Here is a 20,428-nt window from a genome sequence, read left to right as displayed (position 1 = left end):
CAGCATCAGTGACTTCTCATCATCTATGTATTGCTTTCTGCAGAGTGTGTCCTTCTGTGGGCTGAACAGTTAGAAATTAGAAGTTACAAGATCAGAGCTGTAGAGTGGATGAGGAAGAACAGTTCAATGAAGTTTTATGAGGTCCTCTCAGGTGCACAAACTTGGGTGAGGCATTGCATTCTCATGGCAAACAAGTAGTTCATTTGCATTTTTGTGGCAACAACATGCTAAAATCATTCCTTCATTTTCCTGATGGTAGAAGACTAAATTTCAGGGTTGATTGTTGCACCATGAGTGAGGACATCAAACAGAATAACCCCTTCTGAGCGCATTACTGGTTTAGGGTGCAACTTTGAACTTTTTCTTTGGAGGAGAGGCAGTGTGGTGCCACACACCATAGATTGCCATTTCCATTCTGGTTCAAAATGATAAACTCAAGTTTCATCACCTGTGACGACGTACTACAAAAAATTGGTATTATCAGCCTCACAACACGCAAGAAATTCTGCACAGATGGTCCTTGATTGTTCTTTGTAGTCTTCTGTTAGGCAGCAAGGAACCCAGGGGGCACACACCTTTAAGTGCCGCAAATTTTGGATGAGTGTATCAGCACTACTAGCAGACACATCCAGTTGTGGAATGAGATGTTTGATCGTGATCTGTCAATCGCATCAAATGAGGTGTCCACACATTCCAACATCACAAGAGTCACAACTGTGTGTGGCCAGCTGGCACATGGGAGATTGGATGGGTTTGCGCAGCCTTGTTGTGATGATGACAGATGCCTCACACAATGACTCATTGTGCTGTTTTTCACTTCCAAGTCTCTGTATACATTCTGCAAGTGCGTATCTGTGATGCTCTGGTTTTCCACTAACAGAAACTCAGACAAGTCTGCTTGGAACACACCCCTGTTACAGACACCATTTTGAAGGCTATGTGTAGTGCCACCACATATCGGAACTTCATGAAACTATAGGTGCTGAAGTGGGAATACTCCAACATCTCCCAAAGAAAATACTGCATTTTTTCAACTGAAATTGGCCAACAAAATAAGTGTTGCTTTACTTATTGAATGCACCTCATAAAAACACATCACCATTTCTCAGTATTTCAGTATCCCACTTCTTTCCACATTGATCTTTCCAGGTGATTCTTGTAAACTTCAGTCTACTCTTCAACATTACTAAATTGTGTACTAGATACTCATAACAATTCAAAATCTGATTTCAGAATCTTTGTGTCACCATGCTATAATCCATCTGGATTCTTCCCATGTCCTTAGGCCATGAGTTTTGGGCAGTGTTTTTGCTATTACCAGCTAATGTTTACTGCAGAACTGTATTATGTTACCTACCCTTTCACTCCTACTACCAAGCCCATATTCAGCTGTAACTCTGTCTTCTATTCCTTTCCCTATTACATCATTCCAATACCCCATTATTTTTAGAGTATCATCTTCCTTCCAGTATCCACATACTTTCTGTCTCTTTGTTTTGTGCTTGTGGCATAATTATGTATATCTGAACATATGTTGTTGACATAGATTTGCTTTTGATTCTGATCACAATAATCATATTACTGAACTATTCACAATAATTTTCTGTCTGCCACACCATTCTATTCATGATGCTCCCTACTCTCGTTAAACCATTTTCTGCTGCTGTTGATATCGCCATATACTGGTCTGACTAGAAATTCTTATCTTCTTTCCATTTCAGTTCAAGGTCTCCAATATGTTCATACTGAGCTTTTTCATTTCCCTATCCAGATTTTCTAGCTTTCCTATGTCATTCAGACTTCAGACACTCCGTGTTCTGTCACACAGAATGTTTCCCCTTTGGTGGTTATTCAGTCTTCTGCTCATAGTCACTCTCCCCTTAGTAGTCTCCTCCTGGAGATTCAAAAGGAGGACACTTTTTTCTGAAAGCAGGTTGGTTCTATTCAAGATTACTGTACACCATATTATTGCCCACTCTTTTGGCAACTAAACCCTATTTTTCAATGTAATGTCTACTCTGTGTGATGGCCTGTATGCGTGCATGGTGCCACTACTGGTCAACATCTGAACTATTGTCTTACTGGATCAGTAACTTCATCATCATCTATGTATTGCTTTCTGCAGTGTGTCCCCTCCAGTTAGCCAAAGAGATAGAAATTAGAAGTTATAAGATCAGAGCTGTAGAGTGGATGAGGAAGAAAAGTTCAATGAAGTTTCCCCAATGGAGAGATTATCATGACACTTTCTTAATTACAGTCCATGCAGTCTGTGGCTTTGCAGGAGGGTCAGAGAAGGGGATAATATAATAATTACTATAATACAAGTATTGGTAAGGTAAGCTAATGCTGTGTGGGGGGGGGGGGGGGGGGGAGGAAAGACTTAATATATGGATTGTTGAATTTTAATAGAAAAGCTGTGTGAGGGAAGGCTATGGAAGGGGATAAGGAAAAAACTAGCATAAATTGAAAACCTATGAAGTTTTTGAAGTGATGGTTGTGGGTAATAGTAGTCTCCAAATGATCAAACTCAAGATTCTTGCTTTTATATTTCATAACATGCTCAACAAGATGATAAGTGTTGCCAACATAGTGTGTTCATGGCCAACTGTTAAAGTGGCTGTATTGGAGTGTACTGGTGAACTTGATATGAGCCAAAGTGTCAATGTAGTGCATGCCAACCTAATGATGATGTGGGAAACAGAGAGACCTTGTAAATTTTGCAAGAGATGAGGTATTGAACTGCCTCAGTAAATGAAGATATTCAAGCCACTGCAAGTCAGTCACTGAGAGTAGCTGTCACTGTGAATCAAATGTACATTTGTCTGTCCTGTGAATACTTTATTATTTTATTGGTGGTATTATTTACTACTACTACTACTACTACTACTGTCATTATTTTCTTCACAATTACAATAAAAATCATTTTTGTAATTACTGATCTTACTTTACCTCCTTTGCCTTGAATCTACCTTTTCTTTGACACATGCCCGGTTCTTCCCTTTTCTCTTTTCAATTTCTCACTGCTGGTGTTCTCTTGTTGTTCTACGGTTTTTTGCTATATTCTGAATAATCTACTTTTGATATCATCATCATGATCATCCTACCTGCCTCGTGATGACTCGGTGTTTCTGTTGTCATTTCATCATAATTTATGGAAGTGGCGAGATTGGACTGAGCAAAGGTTGGGAATTTGTACGGGTGCTGATAACCGCATAATTGAGCACCCCACAAACCAAACATTGTCGTCATCATCATCATCATCTGAGATAGAAGAAGATAATCTACTTACAGTTGTTCAAAATAAGAAAAAATAGAGCAGGACTGACAAACCGACAAATTAGTATACACATGTAAATCTTCCACGGTATTAATCCTTTATTTGGAGAGAAAGAAATACAGGAAATAAAATTTACAAATGTTGTAATGACTAAAAGTCACTCAAACCTCTGCATAAAAAAACACATTTTTCTCATCAGATGTTTCTTTCTACTTCTGTTGGCCAAAATGTTTTTTTTCTAGTGATTCAGATTTGTGAGTTACTGCCTCATATATATGATAATTCCAAATAGGTCCCTGTACTATTCATAGTCTTTCAGCATGTGTATCTCTCTACCTTTCAGTGAACAAATGTCATATTTAGATTTCTTTATGGTACATTACGTATCATGTCTTCAATTTCTCTCTAATTGTATTTAAAAATTAAGGACAAAAATGTATAAATGAAATTAATCTTCACCTATCTTTAGTTGTTTGTGTTTCAGTCTGTGGCTGTTTGATATTTCTGAGTCAGTAGTTATTTAAAAATTCCGAGAAAAATCTAAGAGTGTGGGGGAGGGGGATTTTGAATAGTTCTTGGCTTTGCACAAAAAGAATAGTGTCAGAGTTTTGACAGTACACATTTATTTAACATATTGCACCCCTACCTCTTCTTAAATCATTGATGCATATTTTCTAGTCCATTAAGTAAGAAAAATATGTGATACATAGTCAAATGAGCTCTCAGCAGCTTGTTTGACATGTTCATTGGTATCTAAATGATGAACCATGAGATGTTTCTTCAGGTTGGGAAATAGATGGTGGTCCAAAGGGGCCATGTCAGTTAAATGAGAGAGATGGTCAATCAGCTGGAAACGTAAGGCCTTTAATTTGGCATCTACAACTAGGGACATTTACAAGGGCACATTGTCTCACCACAAAATCACCCCTTGGATGAATTTTCCATGGTGAATAGTTGAGGAGGCTGGTGTAATACTCTCCTGTTATACTAGAAAGCCGAGAAATATAGCCCACCAGCAGAGAATAACATTTTCGTGTCAGGAAATGGGTGCCGTGACTTTTTTGATTGATTTCTGGATGTGGAACTTTCTGGTCACGGAGTCCCACTGTAGTGCCTTTCCTTTGATTCTTCATTTGTTTCAAGATAACAAATGTGGAGCCAGGTTTAATCCTAAGTCAGCAACCTAACCATAAGTTTCCGAAATTAGCTACCACAACTCTGGATGTCTCATCTGGGGCTTTCTTCCGTTCACTGTTCAAACATTTTGGCACTGACTATGCGGAAAGTTTCCTTATATCTAGGATATTGTTGATAATGAAACCAACACACTCCCATGAGATGCCTAGTGTTTTGGTGAAAACTTCATGATGCCCTGTAACTCCACAGATGTGGGACTTCCTGACATTCAAACAGTTACATAATGAGAGTTTAAGCTTACATGTGGTGGCAAATTAATTTTTCAGTTCCAATTGGAAGGTGCTAAAGTCAGGGACTTTTGCACGCCTATGCTCCCTTATATTAAAGAAAAATTTTACTATTTTTGAACTTTAATTTAAGAGCTAACAATGCATATCTTTCTCATACTGTTTCAGGTTACTGATACTGTAGTATCATTACTTAATATGTATGTAAAAGACAGCAATGAAGATTCCTTCTCCAGCATAGAGCAGATGACACATGATAACTTCCAAGAAGATGAGTTACTAATAATATTAGGAGATTTCACTGGCCTTAAGAAAAACAAAGGTAACTAATTTTGTTGTGCTCACTGTATAGTGTTTGATAGACACACAAGCCGTGCTGAAAAAGTTGCTGAGCTTTCTAATAACATCATTCTTTGAAACAGGATGATGATGATGATGATGATGATGATCAATTATGTGATGTTTTCAGTTGTGTTACTGGTTTCCTGTTCTTTGATCCTATAAAGTGACATGTCCAATGCAAGCAAAGAAACAAGTATTCATGTCATGAGAGCACTTTGTGGATGTATCACTTTTGTAGGTTTCAGTTCACCTTGGAACACTCAAAGAATTTACTGTTGCTTGATTTCAGACTCATATTTCAAAATTTTTTCTGCTGTTACAATTTTGTATACAGATTTTGCATTTCCTCAGTTGAATTTTCATGCATTTCTTTACAAAAATATCGAAACTAGCTTCTTTTTGAGCTTTGGTCAATTTGTGTGAAATCCATTGGGAAGAGATTTTCACAGTTAAACATTCATGCATAAACCAAAATCCTGGAGGCTGCATGCAGCCTTCAGTATGCCTAAATATGCCTCAGTCTCCTGGTAACTCACTTGCCATCCCTCTTCAATCATGTTACGCATAGCATCAACATTTTTTGGAACAACAATCGATATTGATTGACCTTCACAAAATTCATCATTGTTGCAAGCATGACCATTATGAAATTCTGCAAACTAATCGTGAAGAATCTTTTCTTTGGATGACTTATTATCCAACAAAACTTCATGTAAAATTTACAGTTCTTTCACATCACCAGTTCTTTAAATGCTCAGAATAAACACTACTACTGTTTTAACAGTAACAAGTGACAAATTTTAAAACAATAGTAAAGTTACATCGCAATGGTGCGATCTGCTAGTCATTTGTAATTACTTAAAAAAGTGATCCTCGTACTGTACAGAAGATCGACATGGAACAGAATGAATAAATAAAGCTCCTGTTCCTATTTGTAATATGTTACATGTGGTTTAATGAAATCAGTGTGACAAATGTGTTCTTGAAACATTCACAAACACAAACAGTTTTATATTAATGGTCTGTTATATCCAGTGCTTTAGCAATTGAGAAAGTCATTTGAGATGGCCAGATAAAAACTGGATATTTATCCTGTTCTTATTATTTGTTGCTGGGGGCTGTAACCCAATGATAATCTCCTTGTGACTGTCAAGTATAAAATTATATTTAAAAAAATTCATTTTCGCCATCATACTAAAACATTCAGGTAAGGTGACAAACTGGGTCAGGGACAATGACAAACTATGACAGAGGTTTATTTCAACAACAAGTTGTATTTGTTTTATGGCTTTGCTAAGTTTTGATGATTTAAAAAATGTATCACAATAAATATAGTGGCTTCCCAAGTTAAGGAAATAAACATTTGATTCTGTACCAACAATATTGCCCTGCTAGAAACTGTTTCATTACTCCACCTTTACTACTATTACACTACTGGCCATTAAAATTGCTACACCAAGAAGAAATGCAGATGATAAACGGGTATTCATTGGACAAATATATTATACTAGAACTGACATGTGATTACATTTTCACGCAATTTGGGTGCGTAGATCCTGAGAAATCAGTACCCAGAACAACCAACTCTGGCCGTAATAGTAGCCTTGATACGCCTGGGCATTGAGTCAAACAGAGCTTGGATGGTGTGTACAGGTATAGCTGCCCATGCAGCTTCAACACGATACCACAGTTCATCAAGAGTAGTGACTGGCATATTGTGATGAGCCAGTTGCTCGGGCACCATTGACTGGACATTTTCAATTGGTGAGAGATCTGGAGAATGTGCTGGCCAGGGCAACAGTCGAACATTTTCTGTATCCAGGAAGGCTGTACAGGACCTGCAACACACGGTCGTGGATTATCCTGCTGAAATGTAGGGTTTCGCAGGGATCAAATGAAGGGTAGAGCCACGGGTCGTAACACATCTGAAATGTAACATCCACTGTTCAAAGTGCCGTCAATGCGATCAAGAGGTGACCGAGACATGTAACCAATGGCACCCCATACCATCACGCCAGGTGATAAGCCAGTATGGCAATGACGAATACACTCTTCCAATGTGTGTTAACCGTGATGTCGCCAAACACGGATGCAACCATCATGATGCTGTAAACAGAACCTGGATTCATCCGAAAAAATGACGTTTTGCCATTTGTGCACCCAGGTTCGTTGTTGAGTACACCATCGCAGGCGCTTCTGTCTGTGATGAAGCATCAAGGGTAACTGCAGCCATGGTCTCCGAGCTGATAGTCCATGCTCCTGCAAACGTCGTTGAACTGTTCATGCAGATGGTTGTTGTCTTGCAAACGTCCCCATCTGTGTTGACTCGGGGATCGAGACGTGGCTGTGCGATCCGTTACAGCCATGTGGATAAGATGCCTGTCATCTCGACTGCTAGTGATACGAGGCCATTGGGATCCAGCACAGCATTCCGTATTACCCTCCTGAACCCACCGATTCCATATTCTGCTAACAGTCATTGGATCTCAACCAACGCGAGCAGCGAAGTCGCGATACGATAAACCGCAATCGCGATAGGCTACAATCCAACCTTTATCAAAGTCGGAAACATGGTGGTACGAATTTCTCCTCCTCACATGAGGCATCGCAACAACGTTTCACCATGCAACACCAGTCAACTGCTGTTTGTGAATGAGAAATTGGTTGGAAACTTTCCTCATGTCAGCACATTGTAGGTGCCGCCACCGGCGCCAACCTTGTGTGAATGCTCTGAAAAGCTAATCATTTGCATATCACAGCGTCATCTTCCTGTCGATTAAATTTTGCATCTGTAGCATGTCATCTTCATGGTGTAGCAATTTTAATGGCCAGTAGTGTAAATTACTGCCATTTAAAACACACTCAAAAGCCAATCAAACAATCATGATAACTACATTTCCATGGATGACGTTTGACTTGAATTTTATTCTGGGTAGTGAACATGGTATTGCTTGCACATGATATGTGGGAACTGTAATTCAGATTTCCTTTTTTCACCATGTAGTGTTTTAGGTCCATACCATCATCCGTGCCAGCAAATGGCACATTGCTCTCTTCTTTTTAAAAGAAATTACTAGTTTAGGGCATTTAGTATCGGTGATTTCATCTGACACTGTTTTGAGTTTCTCTTCTCGTTCTGTTCCTTTCATTTTTTATTAAGAAGCATTTTAATCAGTAATGTGTTATAGTGAGGTATATAGATGGAAATTTCTTATTAGGTTTCTTAAATTTATATTTTTTACAGTCAGAAGTTGCAGAAAAAACGCAGTTACTTCATATGGTAAAAAAAGCTGTCAATTTTGTAGGTCTGTCAGATAGAAGCATGTCCGAGTGTGGCTGAATTGAATCAGTTGTTGTTGTTTAAATAGCAGTTTCACCTTCTTGACAAGGTATCTCAGCTGTGACAAGGCACAAATCATCCTTGGTGAAAATACTGTTCTCTAATGGCATGATTGTCATAGCTGAGTAGTTATTAATTGCTAATCTCCCATTAGCAACCACAAGGCATGCTTTGCTAGTTTCTGACTACATGACTCCTACACCCAAACCTGCGCCCAGTGGGGTCACTTTCCTCTTCTCTTTCAGTTTCTTTCATTTTTTATTAAGAAGCAAGACTTCCCTTATCCCTCCCTCCTTAGGATTTAGTGAAAGTGTGTGTGTGTGTGTGTGTGTGTGTGTGTGTGAGAGAGAGAGAGAGAGAGAGAGAGAGAGAGAGAGAGAGAGAGAGAGAGAGAGATTTTAAAAAAATGATAGTTTGCCTGAAAAGCTATTGTAAGTTTTTGAACTGTCAGTAAGTCAGCTGTGGGCGTCTCACTGTATTTTCTCATTTTGATTTTTTATTTCATTCTACGACCATTTTGTGACACTGATGCCTTAAATGTCACAGGAGTCATAAATAAATAAAACAGTCAGATCATAAACATCTTTGTTGTCTCATGAATGGAACCTAAATTTCAGGAATACATGCGAGATTCTTTTCATGAAATCTTACATTACGAAACAAAATATATTGGCTACCATGTCAGACTATGATAAAAAAAATTGTTAAAATATTTATGAAGATATTTAACTCCTCTGGAAGTAAATTGAATTATGTAAGTTTTTAGTGTCTTAGTTCATAGTGTTTAACTAGAACTTGTAGATTACCAATTCAGATTTGAAACATTGTAATAATCCATCCCATATTTTTACTGCCATAAAAATTCTTTAGTGCATAAGAAGTTTGAGTCACCAAGTCATGTTAAGTTACAAAAAAAAAAGATTGTTTTGTTATGTGATTTAATTGGATTTCTTTATTCTCTCCACAGAGATGGATGATAGTCTGAAAGTAAATTATAGGACGATAATTCCTACCACAATTTCTACAAATGCTAATGAGAATCCAGTGGTAAAATATGCAGATAACGTCCTTCTTAACAAAAGTGCACAATCACTGTTTACAGGTAATGGTCTTTCCCTTCTCTGTGCTTACTCATTCATCTTTTGGACTAATGATGTCCTCATTTTTTGGGAACTAAGTGAAAATTATTTCATAAAAGTTCCAGTTTTGATCAAAACAGTTAGTGTTAAAAAAAAAAGGGGGGGTGAAGGAAAACTGCGAATTTTTTGCAATGAGAAATAAGTACTGGCCCCTAGCCTGCTGCTGCCGGCCGAAGTGGCCGTGCAGTTAAAGGCGCTGCAGTCTGGAACCACAAGACTGCTACGGTCGCAGGTTCGAATCCTGCCTCGGGCATGGATGTTTGTGATGTCCTTAGGTTAGTTAGGTTTAACTAGTTCTAAGTTCTAGGGGACTAATGACCTCAGCAGTTGAGTCCCATAGTGCTCAGAACCATTTGAACCCTAGCCTGCTGAAGGTATTTTTTCATTTGACACAATTTCATTGGTTGGAATATCAGTTTTTTATGCATATTTAATCAATTAGCTTATCAGTTGCATCATGAGGCTAAATGCCTCCAACTCCAGACCATCAAACTTAAGGAAAATCTAAGGTATTTATTAATACTGGATCTTTGGGCCTCCATATTAATAGCAAGTTACATGTGGTAGTCAGTAGTGTGGTGTCAGTATGATAGTTACTCCCAGAAATCTACTGCTTTTTGGTTTCGTGATAATTTTATGCTTGTTCTAAAAGTCTGAGGTATTGTATCACCTCTGATCAGTTGCTTTTTGCTTGTAATTTACATGTTAACAAACAGATATAAGAAAAACAAATTGCTGATTGGATCTACTGTAGAAACTATTTAAAAAATGAGCTATTGGAAGAGGAGGATAAAAAAGACATGGTCTACACTTTTAACAGGAAGGAGAAAAATTGGTATCTGAAGTGACAGCAAGAAGTGTAGGGGGAGGGTGTACTGTTACAAGCAATGGAATTCTTGATATTACATATGTGAGATGTAAGCCTTTTTGTCCAAGTACTTCATTTGTACAAACTGATTTAAAAGTGGTCCAGATGAATGAAGTGTCATACATAAAAGAAACAAGTGTGAATGAGCCTACTGTGATTCATCACAATGTTAGAGGACTAAAAAACAAAGTTAATGAACTACTTCTCTGTTTACGTGATCTAGAATGTCTTAAGGAAGTTGATGCATTAGGTCTAGGCCTGTCTAACAGCCAAATAAATATAGAAATATTTTGTGTTAAACATAAAAATTAGGAGTTGTCATGTAATTTAAAAATAATACTGAGCTCAAATCTATTGAAACCTGTAATTTCCTTGTGAACTGCTGTTAACGGAAAGACCATGTATAATTGTTACAGTATATAGATTCCCAGTGGAAGAGGGAGATAATGACAGTGAGAACAGAAAGCAGCAGTGGGAAGGAATATTTGAATCAGTATTACTCCACTCAGAAAAAATAGGCTGTGGAGAGCTTAAAAGCAATTAATTAACAATTTGAAAATGTTACATAAGGCCTATAACCTCAGTTATATTTTTAATTTCCCCAGCAGAATTACATAGCAGAACTACTACTGGAGCACAAGAAAAGGTGAATAGGCTCCTGTTTAATTAAAATACTTTGACAGAAAAGTGGTTCACCGGCTGCCTTATTCTGCCTTCCTGAGCACCTTTAAAAATTTTCCCAAAAATTTTATCATGAAAACATATCCCTGCTCATTTTAACATGCAACTCACTTCTCACTCCCACAAGCTTCCCTAACTGTATCTCGCTCACACCCATTAGTCCATTGCTGTAAGCCACTCATACCCATCCACTCTTACTTGCTTATTCTCACTCACTCAGCCCAACTCATTGTCATCATCTCTTTGTGTCTCTACTATCTCCTGTCTCTCAGCCACAGTCTCCTTCATTTTGTACTACTACTACTACTACTGTCGTCTCCTCTTACTGTCACTGTCTCCCTGTTGCTCTCTCCTAATGTTGCTTTCTCATTCATTCCTTCCCACTGCTGCTTTCTGTTCTCACTGTCATTATCTCCCTCTTCCTTGTTACCATTGTCACAGACTCTCTCTCTCATTATCACTGGCTCTAACCCACTTCCACTTTCTCCTTCTCTTTATTCCTCTCCACCTGGTACTGTCTCCCTCACTCTTTTCCTAGCACTGTTTTGTCTTTGTCACCTATGTTCCACTGCTAATGCATCCCTCCTTTGCTCGTTCTATACAACCACCGTCTGCTATCTTCCAGTATTTATTACTTTTGTGTCTCCTTCCCACTGCCAATGTCTCCTCCTCTCTCAGCCAAAAAGGGGGAATATGTTCACATGCCAAAATTTTTGGAAAATTTTTAAAGGTGCTGAGGAAGGCAGAATGAGGCACTGGTAACCCACTTTTTAGTCAAAGTATGTTAAACAGGAGCAACTCACCATTTTTTATGCTCTGATAGGAACATTTTTCCGCTGGCTCCCTTCTTTTCTCTGCTGCAGCAGGGCATATCACTCATATGAAAAGAACTTTATGGCTCACAAATTTATGGTAGTTTCCTTACACGAAATTAAAACACACAACTAATTGTACTCTTCAGATTGGATTTTATGTGCACAAAAATTTTTCATGTGGTGCACATGGGGGTTCCCAGAACCCTTCTGATGATAATGGAGATACTTCACAGCATATTTCTCCATGCTACATACTATAAACTATGTTTTTGTTTCACACCGAATTTTTACCTGTGTGTTTTACATGCACAAATAGGGTAACTGTAAACCTCTATATCTCAGAAACAGATAAGGATGTAAAGAAAATTTTCAGGCTGTTAGAGATCAAGACCTTAGGAATCGGTCATAAAAGTTACAGCCATTTGTTGTGAATAACTGTCTTGAAATCCGCAGCTCAGTTTTGGTACCCAAAAACTATGTTTTTGGGGTGTATCTTGGTAACGGATAAAGATTTTTAAATTGGAAAGATGGCATTTCTAGATAAATGCCTAGAGAATTTACCATTGAAATTTCAGCAATACCCTGTGCTTAATTATTTAGATACGAGCTGCTGACAGCAAAAAAATGGTGTAAAAACACTACTTTGGGTTTTCTCAGGAACTACCCATAAACCAAGTGGGCCTCCATAAGTCCCTTAAGGCACACTGTATGCCACATAAAATGCAAAAAGAACCAACCTATTTGCTCCATTTGCCTAAGCAGGAGGATAACTCATACTTTGACCCTGTACTGTAGGATAGTTACAGTGTTGTGTTGGATATACCCACGGTTCCTAGCTCAAGAGCTGTCCAGAACACTTAACCCTGCCTTTCTCTCACTAACAGAACATGAGGTATGAGCCCCGGAGAAATCCCATTTTTATATGCAGCATTTTGGGAAATGATGGTAGTGCATCCCTAACAATAGACAGCATTTTTGTTGGTGAACACTTAATAAGTGATACAAATGTTTATACTGTAGTGAATGGCCCCTCTGACCACGATGCACAGCTAGCTGTACTGAACACTTGTGTGATTATGTTGTAGTGATATCATGGAAAAAAATTAGAGTAATTAATGGATGGACATCAGAAAATTTCAAGGCAGCTTTACAGAAAAATAATGGGAGGGATGTTTATAATGTGACAGTTGTAAATTCTGAATTTGATATATTTATAGAAGGGTTTGTATTGATCTTCAACAGCTGCTTTCCCAAGAAAACAATAAAGTATGCCACCACTGACATGTTTTTAGAAAAAAAATGTAGGAGAGTGAGAGGTTGAAAGACTTTCGAAAGAGGGGCCTGCAGGAATCTGTTTGTTGCGCATGTTGTGTTGCTTTTATAGTTCTGTTTTTGATCCTGATGATGACTGAGCTAGCAGTTGTGTTACCGCAGAATATAATCTCGTACTGTGGAAAGCTGTGGTGCTGAGCAAAGTATACAATTCGAACAGTGTGAAAGCTTGCTTTGTGTGCTATTGTGTGTGTCTACCATTTAAAATCATGTTGAAGCCACATGCCTAAAAATTGGTTTCCAGTGAATGTGTAATTTTGCTGGATTTTGTCACAGAGGTGTTGAAGACTTCCACCTCAGAACTTATTATCATGCTGATTAGTCACCCTGTTTGATTACTAATACTGCAGTCGCATGGAGGCACTGTTCAGATAGTTTTAGTAGTTAGCTTAGTTTCTTGCAATTAAAGTTAAATTATCCTGATGATGCTATTACTGATTTTTACAAGTGCTTGCATTACCGTTATGTGGCACTGCTGCCTGTTGACCTCTCGGCATGATGTGCAAACAAAAGTATCTCCACATGTAAATTTCCAGCCACATACGTCTCTCTCTGTTAGAATGATCACCATGTCTGTTGGTTTCATAACCATTGTGACACAGCTTATTGTTGCCCTATATGACATGAGACACAGATGAGGAAATTACACCGTTTATAATAAATCACTGATACTTACACTGCTGTAACTGCTGTAAAACACACAACTTCTGTGGTGAGTGCTTTGACCACTTTTTGCCAAAATAAAGCAGTTTTCCTTTTTTGCAGGCCACATCTCCAACACTACAATGGCATTCATTGCTGAGCTCACGCACAAATCTCTTTAATAATTGTACCACACTCCACCCTATCCAGAGTGTCAGCTATTGATATAGTGTCAGGGTGGGCAACAATAACACACTATGCTTACATACCAATTCTCAAAGACAATTGAAAAACAAGAAAATATAGTCCCTCCAGTGGTGGGGATGGAGGGGTCAGATACCTGGTCCCATGAAAGTAGATGTAGTTGGTAAATGACCACAATGCCATACCATTTAAATTAAGCAAGAGATACAGAAAGACATGAAAATACAATCCATGTTAGTAGAATTCACATACATATGCGAGTATACCTGTCATAAGAAATATAATTACAATTTTAATCATTATGATATTAGTAAGACAAGGAAAGCAAGCAAAATTTATTTAAGGCTAACAAATTTCCCTACAGTTTAATTTGTATGAGAGAAAGAATGAAAATTTTTCAAAGGAAATAGACAACAAAAATAATATTAATTAAGTCCCTGAAAATGAAAGTACAATTAACTGCTCACTACACAAAATGCATCCACATTACATATCATTGATAGTAACAAGAAAACTATGCACTTACATAGCTGCTCTTGGCTGTTCCACACATGCAAAATTTATTCTACTCAAAGCTCTGCACCATCGGGCATTAACATTGATAAGTGGGGAAGAGCTGGTTTCTCGTGGCACCACCTCGGTTACAGGTACAGACTTGGCAATCACTGGCACAGCATTCAATGTTCTCCAATGTCCACCCATCAGGTTAGCATCTCTGCCTTGCAGTAAACCACCCTTGTGATACAATATTCACAGTCAACGTCTATCTTCAGGAGTTCTGGGAACCAGGGTGATGCAAAAATTTTTTTGATGTGTGTGTAAACTTGGCTGCAACTACTATCCTGCAGTGTATTTGGGCATGGCGAGTAACAAGCTGTCTGTCTACATGAATGGCCACTGCCAAAATATGGCCAAGAGATAGCTGGAGCACCCAGTTGTTGAACATGTTGCTGAACATGGTGTGCCTCATTTTAGTGACTGCTTCACAGCCTGTGTCATCTGGATTCTTCCCACCAACACCAGCTCAGTTTTTTCGAATTGTGCAGATGGGAACCCTCTCTACAACACATCCTTCATTCCTGTAACCCCTCTGGTCGCATTCACCAGTGCCCATCCTTCTCCCACATGTGTCTTCCCCTGCTCCCACTCTAGTATATACACACACCACACACCACACACACACACACACACACACACACACACACACACACACACACACACACACTATCCCTCAGTGCACCTACAAATGATTACCTCCTCTACTTCTCCACCCCCCCCCCCCCCCCCCATTTCCCAGCACAGTGTCCCAATGCTGCACCTGACTGCCCTACCCTGTCCCTGCACATGCAGACAGGCGGTACCTGCATCTTCCCTCCCTATAACTTGCCGTCCCTCCCCATTCCCAACCAACACCTCTTCCACACCCCAACTACAGACCACAGCTGGATTGCAGCGAACATCAGATGCAGTCACAGTCAGTCTTAGTGCCCCTTGGCAGTGGCCGTGTGTGTGTGTGGGGGGTGGGGGGAGGGGGGGGGGGTGGGGGGGGTTGTCGTTGCTGTTTGCATGTGTGAGAGATCTACTTCTGAGAGGTGAAAATATTTCTAGTGTTCTGTTGCATTGTGCCTATCTGCAACTCACTGTCTCCTCTATGTGGTGAGTGGCAATCTGTCCTGACCATATTGCCACATTGTTGTTGTTCCATCCTGTAAATGAGTGTTCTTCAATAGCTATGGCTTCTTCTAAGTTATTGTATTTTGTTCTGGTATTAAGAGGTGGTTTTAAAAGTTCTCAGAATCACCATGAGAAGTCAGCACTAGCACAACGAGTTTTTCATATTATATTGCTTGGACTGTTGCCTGTAAACATGTGCCACATCAGTGCTCTTGTGGAGAGAGCTGTGGCTGTGACATGGCTCTGTTGTTGTTATTCCCATGTAGTGATTTGCGAAGATGGAAAAAATCGAGATTCGAGCAGTGATTAAGTACTTCATAAAGAAGGGTATGAAAGCTAAGGACATTCATGCCGATTTCCAGAATACATTGGGGGACTCTGCTTCCTCATATTCAACTGTTAACAAGTGGACAAATGAATTTAAATTTGGTTGGGAGAACTTAGACGATGATCTGTGTAGTGGTCAGCAGAGATATATCACTACTCCAGAAAGCATTGCAAAAGTGCACAAAATGGTCATGGAGGATCGCCAATTGAAAGTGTGTGAAATTGTACATGCTTGACAGATGTCATCTGAAAGGGTATATCACATTTTAACTGAAGAATTAGAAATGAAAAACTTATCTGCAAGATGGGTGCCGCAACTCGCAACGTGCGCCCGCACACGTGCCATCGCCATGGCAAAATTACATGAACTAAGGTATGAATTGTTGCCATGCCCACCTTATTCAGCTGATATGGCTCTGTCAGACTTCTATCTCTTCCTAAAACTGAAAATTTTTCTTGGTGGACGAAATTTCACTTGAAACAAAGAACTGAGAGCCGGAATTGACAACTATTTTGCAGGCCTGGAGGAAACTCATTTTTGTAATGGAATCAAAGCAATGGAACATCACTGGACCAACTGCATTAATCTACAAATACACTGAAAAATAAAAAGAGCTTCAGTGATGTAAGTACTTTTTTTCTATTCTGTTCCGAGAACTTCTCAAACCACCCTCGTAGTTGTTTCAACTGTAACTATATTTATCCTGCAGCTCTGTCATTCAGACAAACTTATTGCAAAAAACGCTTAATGAACATATTGGAAATCACTGGCTTAGAATGGACACTACTTTGACGATGAGACTAAAAGTCTCTGATAATCAGCTGTGGAAGTAACCTCTCACCAGAAAAATTCAGATACAAACAATGCTTTATAAGCTGTGACAAAGTGAATGTGTTGCCCCTAAATATTTGCATTATGTGATAGGCTCCAGAAATTTAATCCTTACATTTTAATCAAATACTATCAGTCTTTCTCTTTGTTATGAGAAATATCTTTCATTACTACTTATTTTATGTTTTATTGTGTAACTTGGTTCATTTGGTTTGCTCTGCAGTGATATCGGAAAGTAATAAGTGTTGGCAACAAACATTTTATTTCCAGGTGTTTGGGGTATTGTGAGGCAAGGTCTGTCACATCTCGCTATTCCTAAAGGATGGCTGTGGGGTGGCTGTGCCACAGAACATTGCCCGGTGTGGTGTGAACTTTTCACAGGCACTACTGTGCAGCACAGCTGAGTTGTAACACATCACATTCTCCTGAAGTAAACAGAGATATCATATTGATAGTTAATAATATTTATCATATGTTTTTCTCTCAAATAGTTTATGTTCGTAATATTTAATTTCATCATTCCACACACAATTAGTGCCACAAATTATACATGTATTTTCTAGTTATTAGAAATACTAAATCTGTAGCAGACAATAGTTGTGGCAGGCTTACCACAGATAAAGCAAATAACAAAGTAGTTTTGTGTTGCACTTGAGGGAAAATGCACAGAAAAATAATTTAAGATGCAGGAATTTTGTGATTTGCATTGCTGATCTTAATTATTGCCTTGTTGATTTATTGTATAATATTTATTGTGGAATTAGAGAGTGTGTGTGTGTGTGTGCACGCACGCACACTTGTGCCCACATGTGCGTGCATACACACGAGCATGCATTGATACATGAGTGTGTGTGTGTGTGTGTGTGTGTGTGTGTGAGAGAGAGAGAGAGAGAGAGAGAGAGAGAGAGAGAGATTCTCTCCTGCTTGTTTTAAGTATGTGTGGTATCAGATTGTTCTTGCCTTTGTAAGTTTCACAGTATTATAAGTCTTCCCATAATTGTCTAACAGAAATATATTTTATACTAATGTATTGTTCTGTCTGGAAGATAAAGTATCGAGAAGTAGATGTAAAGATGCCATTATCTGTGATAGATTTTGTAACACAGTGTAATGGTTCATAGACTGAAATAACTCCAAACTTCACATCACATTTAATATACATATATATGTTTCCCTCTATTATATTGATATCAATATACATATATAATCATTCAATCTCATATAATTGAGCAGATTTTCATTTAATTAAGAAGTGAGAAGTCATACCTGGATCTACTGATATTTATAATACTATTTTATTGTAGGTGACAGTCTTCAGTTAAATCCATGATGCAAAATATTTGCTTTGGAAAAGCATCATGACTTTTAAATTGTTAAAGACATTTTAGATTTCACTGACAGGTGCTCTTACACCAGTCAAAAAGTCTTCCTGTTGTGCGTAATTTGTCATGTTTTGTGATATTGTAGTTGAATTAATGATTTGCAGTTTTTATTTATAAACTGTGTTCTTAGAATATGTTGTGCAAAACCAGAAACAATCAAGTATATTTTAAATTTTGATGCTGAGAAACATTTATTTCACTATGTAACGTGACACAGACGTTGAGAACCAGAATTTTGTTCTTGAAGCAAATGCTAAACTGCTAGTGCATCCTACTGTCATCATTCACTATAGTTTGTACAGTAATTGTCTGTGAGGGTATTCAGCGTGTTCAGACTTGAAAACTATTATATTATGTGTTGTGAGTCCTTTATTGATCAAGGCTTTTACTGTTAAGAATCTATGTTGCTGATGTTGCCATCATCTTCATATGGAAAATAATTAATTACAGGTGGCTGTAGGGGGAGACTTTGGGAATTTCTGATCATTCTCTTGAATTTCATAGTAAGTGGTGTACCAACTTTTTTTCCAGCTTTGTTTTTCTTCCGTCATCTTTTTTATTTCTGGCATGTCACTCTGGGAGAACTCCAGCTTAACATTATGTGTAATGCAGTCTACATACTTGTACATAACAACACCACAGTCACTTCTGTTGCTTTGCATTGGGATATTCTTCACACACCAGATCTCCCATATGTCTTCACTAAGTGGTTCAGTTGATCTCTGTGCAGCTTCTTGGTACAAGTAATTCCATTTAGTTAATGGACTTCACTCATTCTCTTCTCCCATACTGTCATAATACAGGAATGCCTGCTTTTGGAAATAGACAGCTGCCACACATCAGTCAGTTCCCAGATGAACAGGAAAAACAAAATGTCAAGTTTGAATACATCTGTCTGGTCAATTTTTTCATGCTCTGATAACCACATTTAATAATATTTGGGAAGAAACGTGTTGTATGCATACCTTTCTGGTTCTCTGTTCTGTCTCCCTGTTTGATTTACGAGTTTCATGTAGAAATTCAAAGATTTGATTGTTGAGTTAGTTTGTCCCAAATAAAGTAACTAAATCAGAAAGAATCATCAGTGAGCGAAACCCTTCACCCACCAACTCCATATTAGTGTCCTTGCATTAGTCGTCGTAACCCTCTGACTTGCCAGATGAATGAGATGCATTTCAGCAATTTTAGCAACATCATACTCATGTGGAATATCTTCAGGAAAACTGTTACATACTATCCTTTGATAGTAACTTCCAATTGTATTTCATTGAATAAATGTAGTAATGTGACCTTCTCCATACTGCTTTTTTAGAATCTCATTTCTCTCTTAGCCTTTCAGCCTCTGAATATTCAGTTTTGTTGGGGTGTATAGGTTTTGCCTGACCAGTTCTCCTCCCACCGAACTACTTGCATCATTCTCCTTCAACACGCTGAAAACATAAGTTTTTTGGAAAAATGCTGTAGCTTTTAAATAAGATTATGTTTTCTACATGTCTAAGAAGAATGATATATGTAGTGCAGATGGAGTACAGTTGCTACTGTGGTATGTAGATAAGAGGTTTCAGAAATATAAACATTTTAATTTTTTTTATTTTGTGAAGCTGACATAGATGGTAATGTCTAGTGAACCAACACATGGGACAAATGAAAATAACAGTACATGATCATTTTTCTTTTCTTTTACATTAGTTACTCAAAAAGAAAAATCAATTAACAAGATTAAGAGGTTATAAAAATATTAAATGCAGTTGCAGTTTAGGGTTTATAGTCTGGAGACACATTCTTGAAGACTTATTATTTATAATCAAAGTTAAAAGCAGTTTGCAATGTAGTTTACTCCTATTTGTGAAAGGAAACTGAAGACTTGTATTCCTTTATTCAGATCATGCCATATCTGATTGTTCAAGTTAGTAGCTACAGTTTACAACTGAATTTTTTTTTTATTTTTATGAAATGCTCATTGCTATTCTGTCAGCTTTACTTCAAAGAACTGGAGGCAGGGGGGAGGGGAGAAGAGAGAGAGAGAGAGAGAGAGAGAGAGAGAGAGAGAGAGAGAGAGAGAGAGAGAGAGAGATTCTGAACTGACAAAGTCTATTGCATGTAATAATGCTGAATGACTAATAAATAATCTGAATCAGAGAGAGAGAAT

General features: G+C 38.2%; 1 protein-coding gene across 4 annotated transcripts in view; it reads left to right on the top strand.

Annotated features, from left to right (window-relative positions):
- LOC126234635 (endonuclease/exonuclease/phosphatase family domain-containing protein 1-like) overlaps window positions 1-18,062 on the top strand; it is a 118,891-nt gene extending 100,829 nt beyond the window's left edge. For all 4 annotated transcript variants that reach the window (XM_049943361.1, XM_049943364.1, XM_049943363.1 and 1 more), the window contains exons 11-13: window positions 4,870-5,023; window positions 9,351-9,485; window positions 17,168-18,062. In XM_049943361.1, coding sequence (XP_049799318.1) covers window positions 4,870-5,023; window positions 9,351-9,485; window positions 17,168-17,301 — 423 coding nt within the window. In that variant the 3' untranslated portion in view covers window positions 17,302-18,062. The remainder of the gene's footprint in view (window positions 1-4,869; window positions 5,024-9,350; window positions 9,486-17,167) is intronic.
- Window positions 18,063-20,428: the final 2,366 nt, after the last annotated feature.

Source organism: Schistocerca nitens, chromosome 2, assembly GCF_023898315.1.
Source record: "Schistocerca nitens isolate TAMUIC-IGC-003100 chromosome 2, iqSchNite1.1, whole genome shotgun sequence".
NCBI classification, from domain to species: domain Eukaryota; kingdom Metazoa; phylum Arthropoda; class Insecta; order Orthoptera; family Acrididae; genus Schistocerca; species Schistocerca nitens.
The sequence above is the reverse complement of the archived record's forward strand: the minus strand, read 5'-3'. Positions and strand labels throughout refer to the sequence as shown.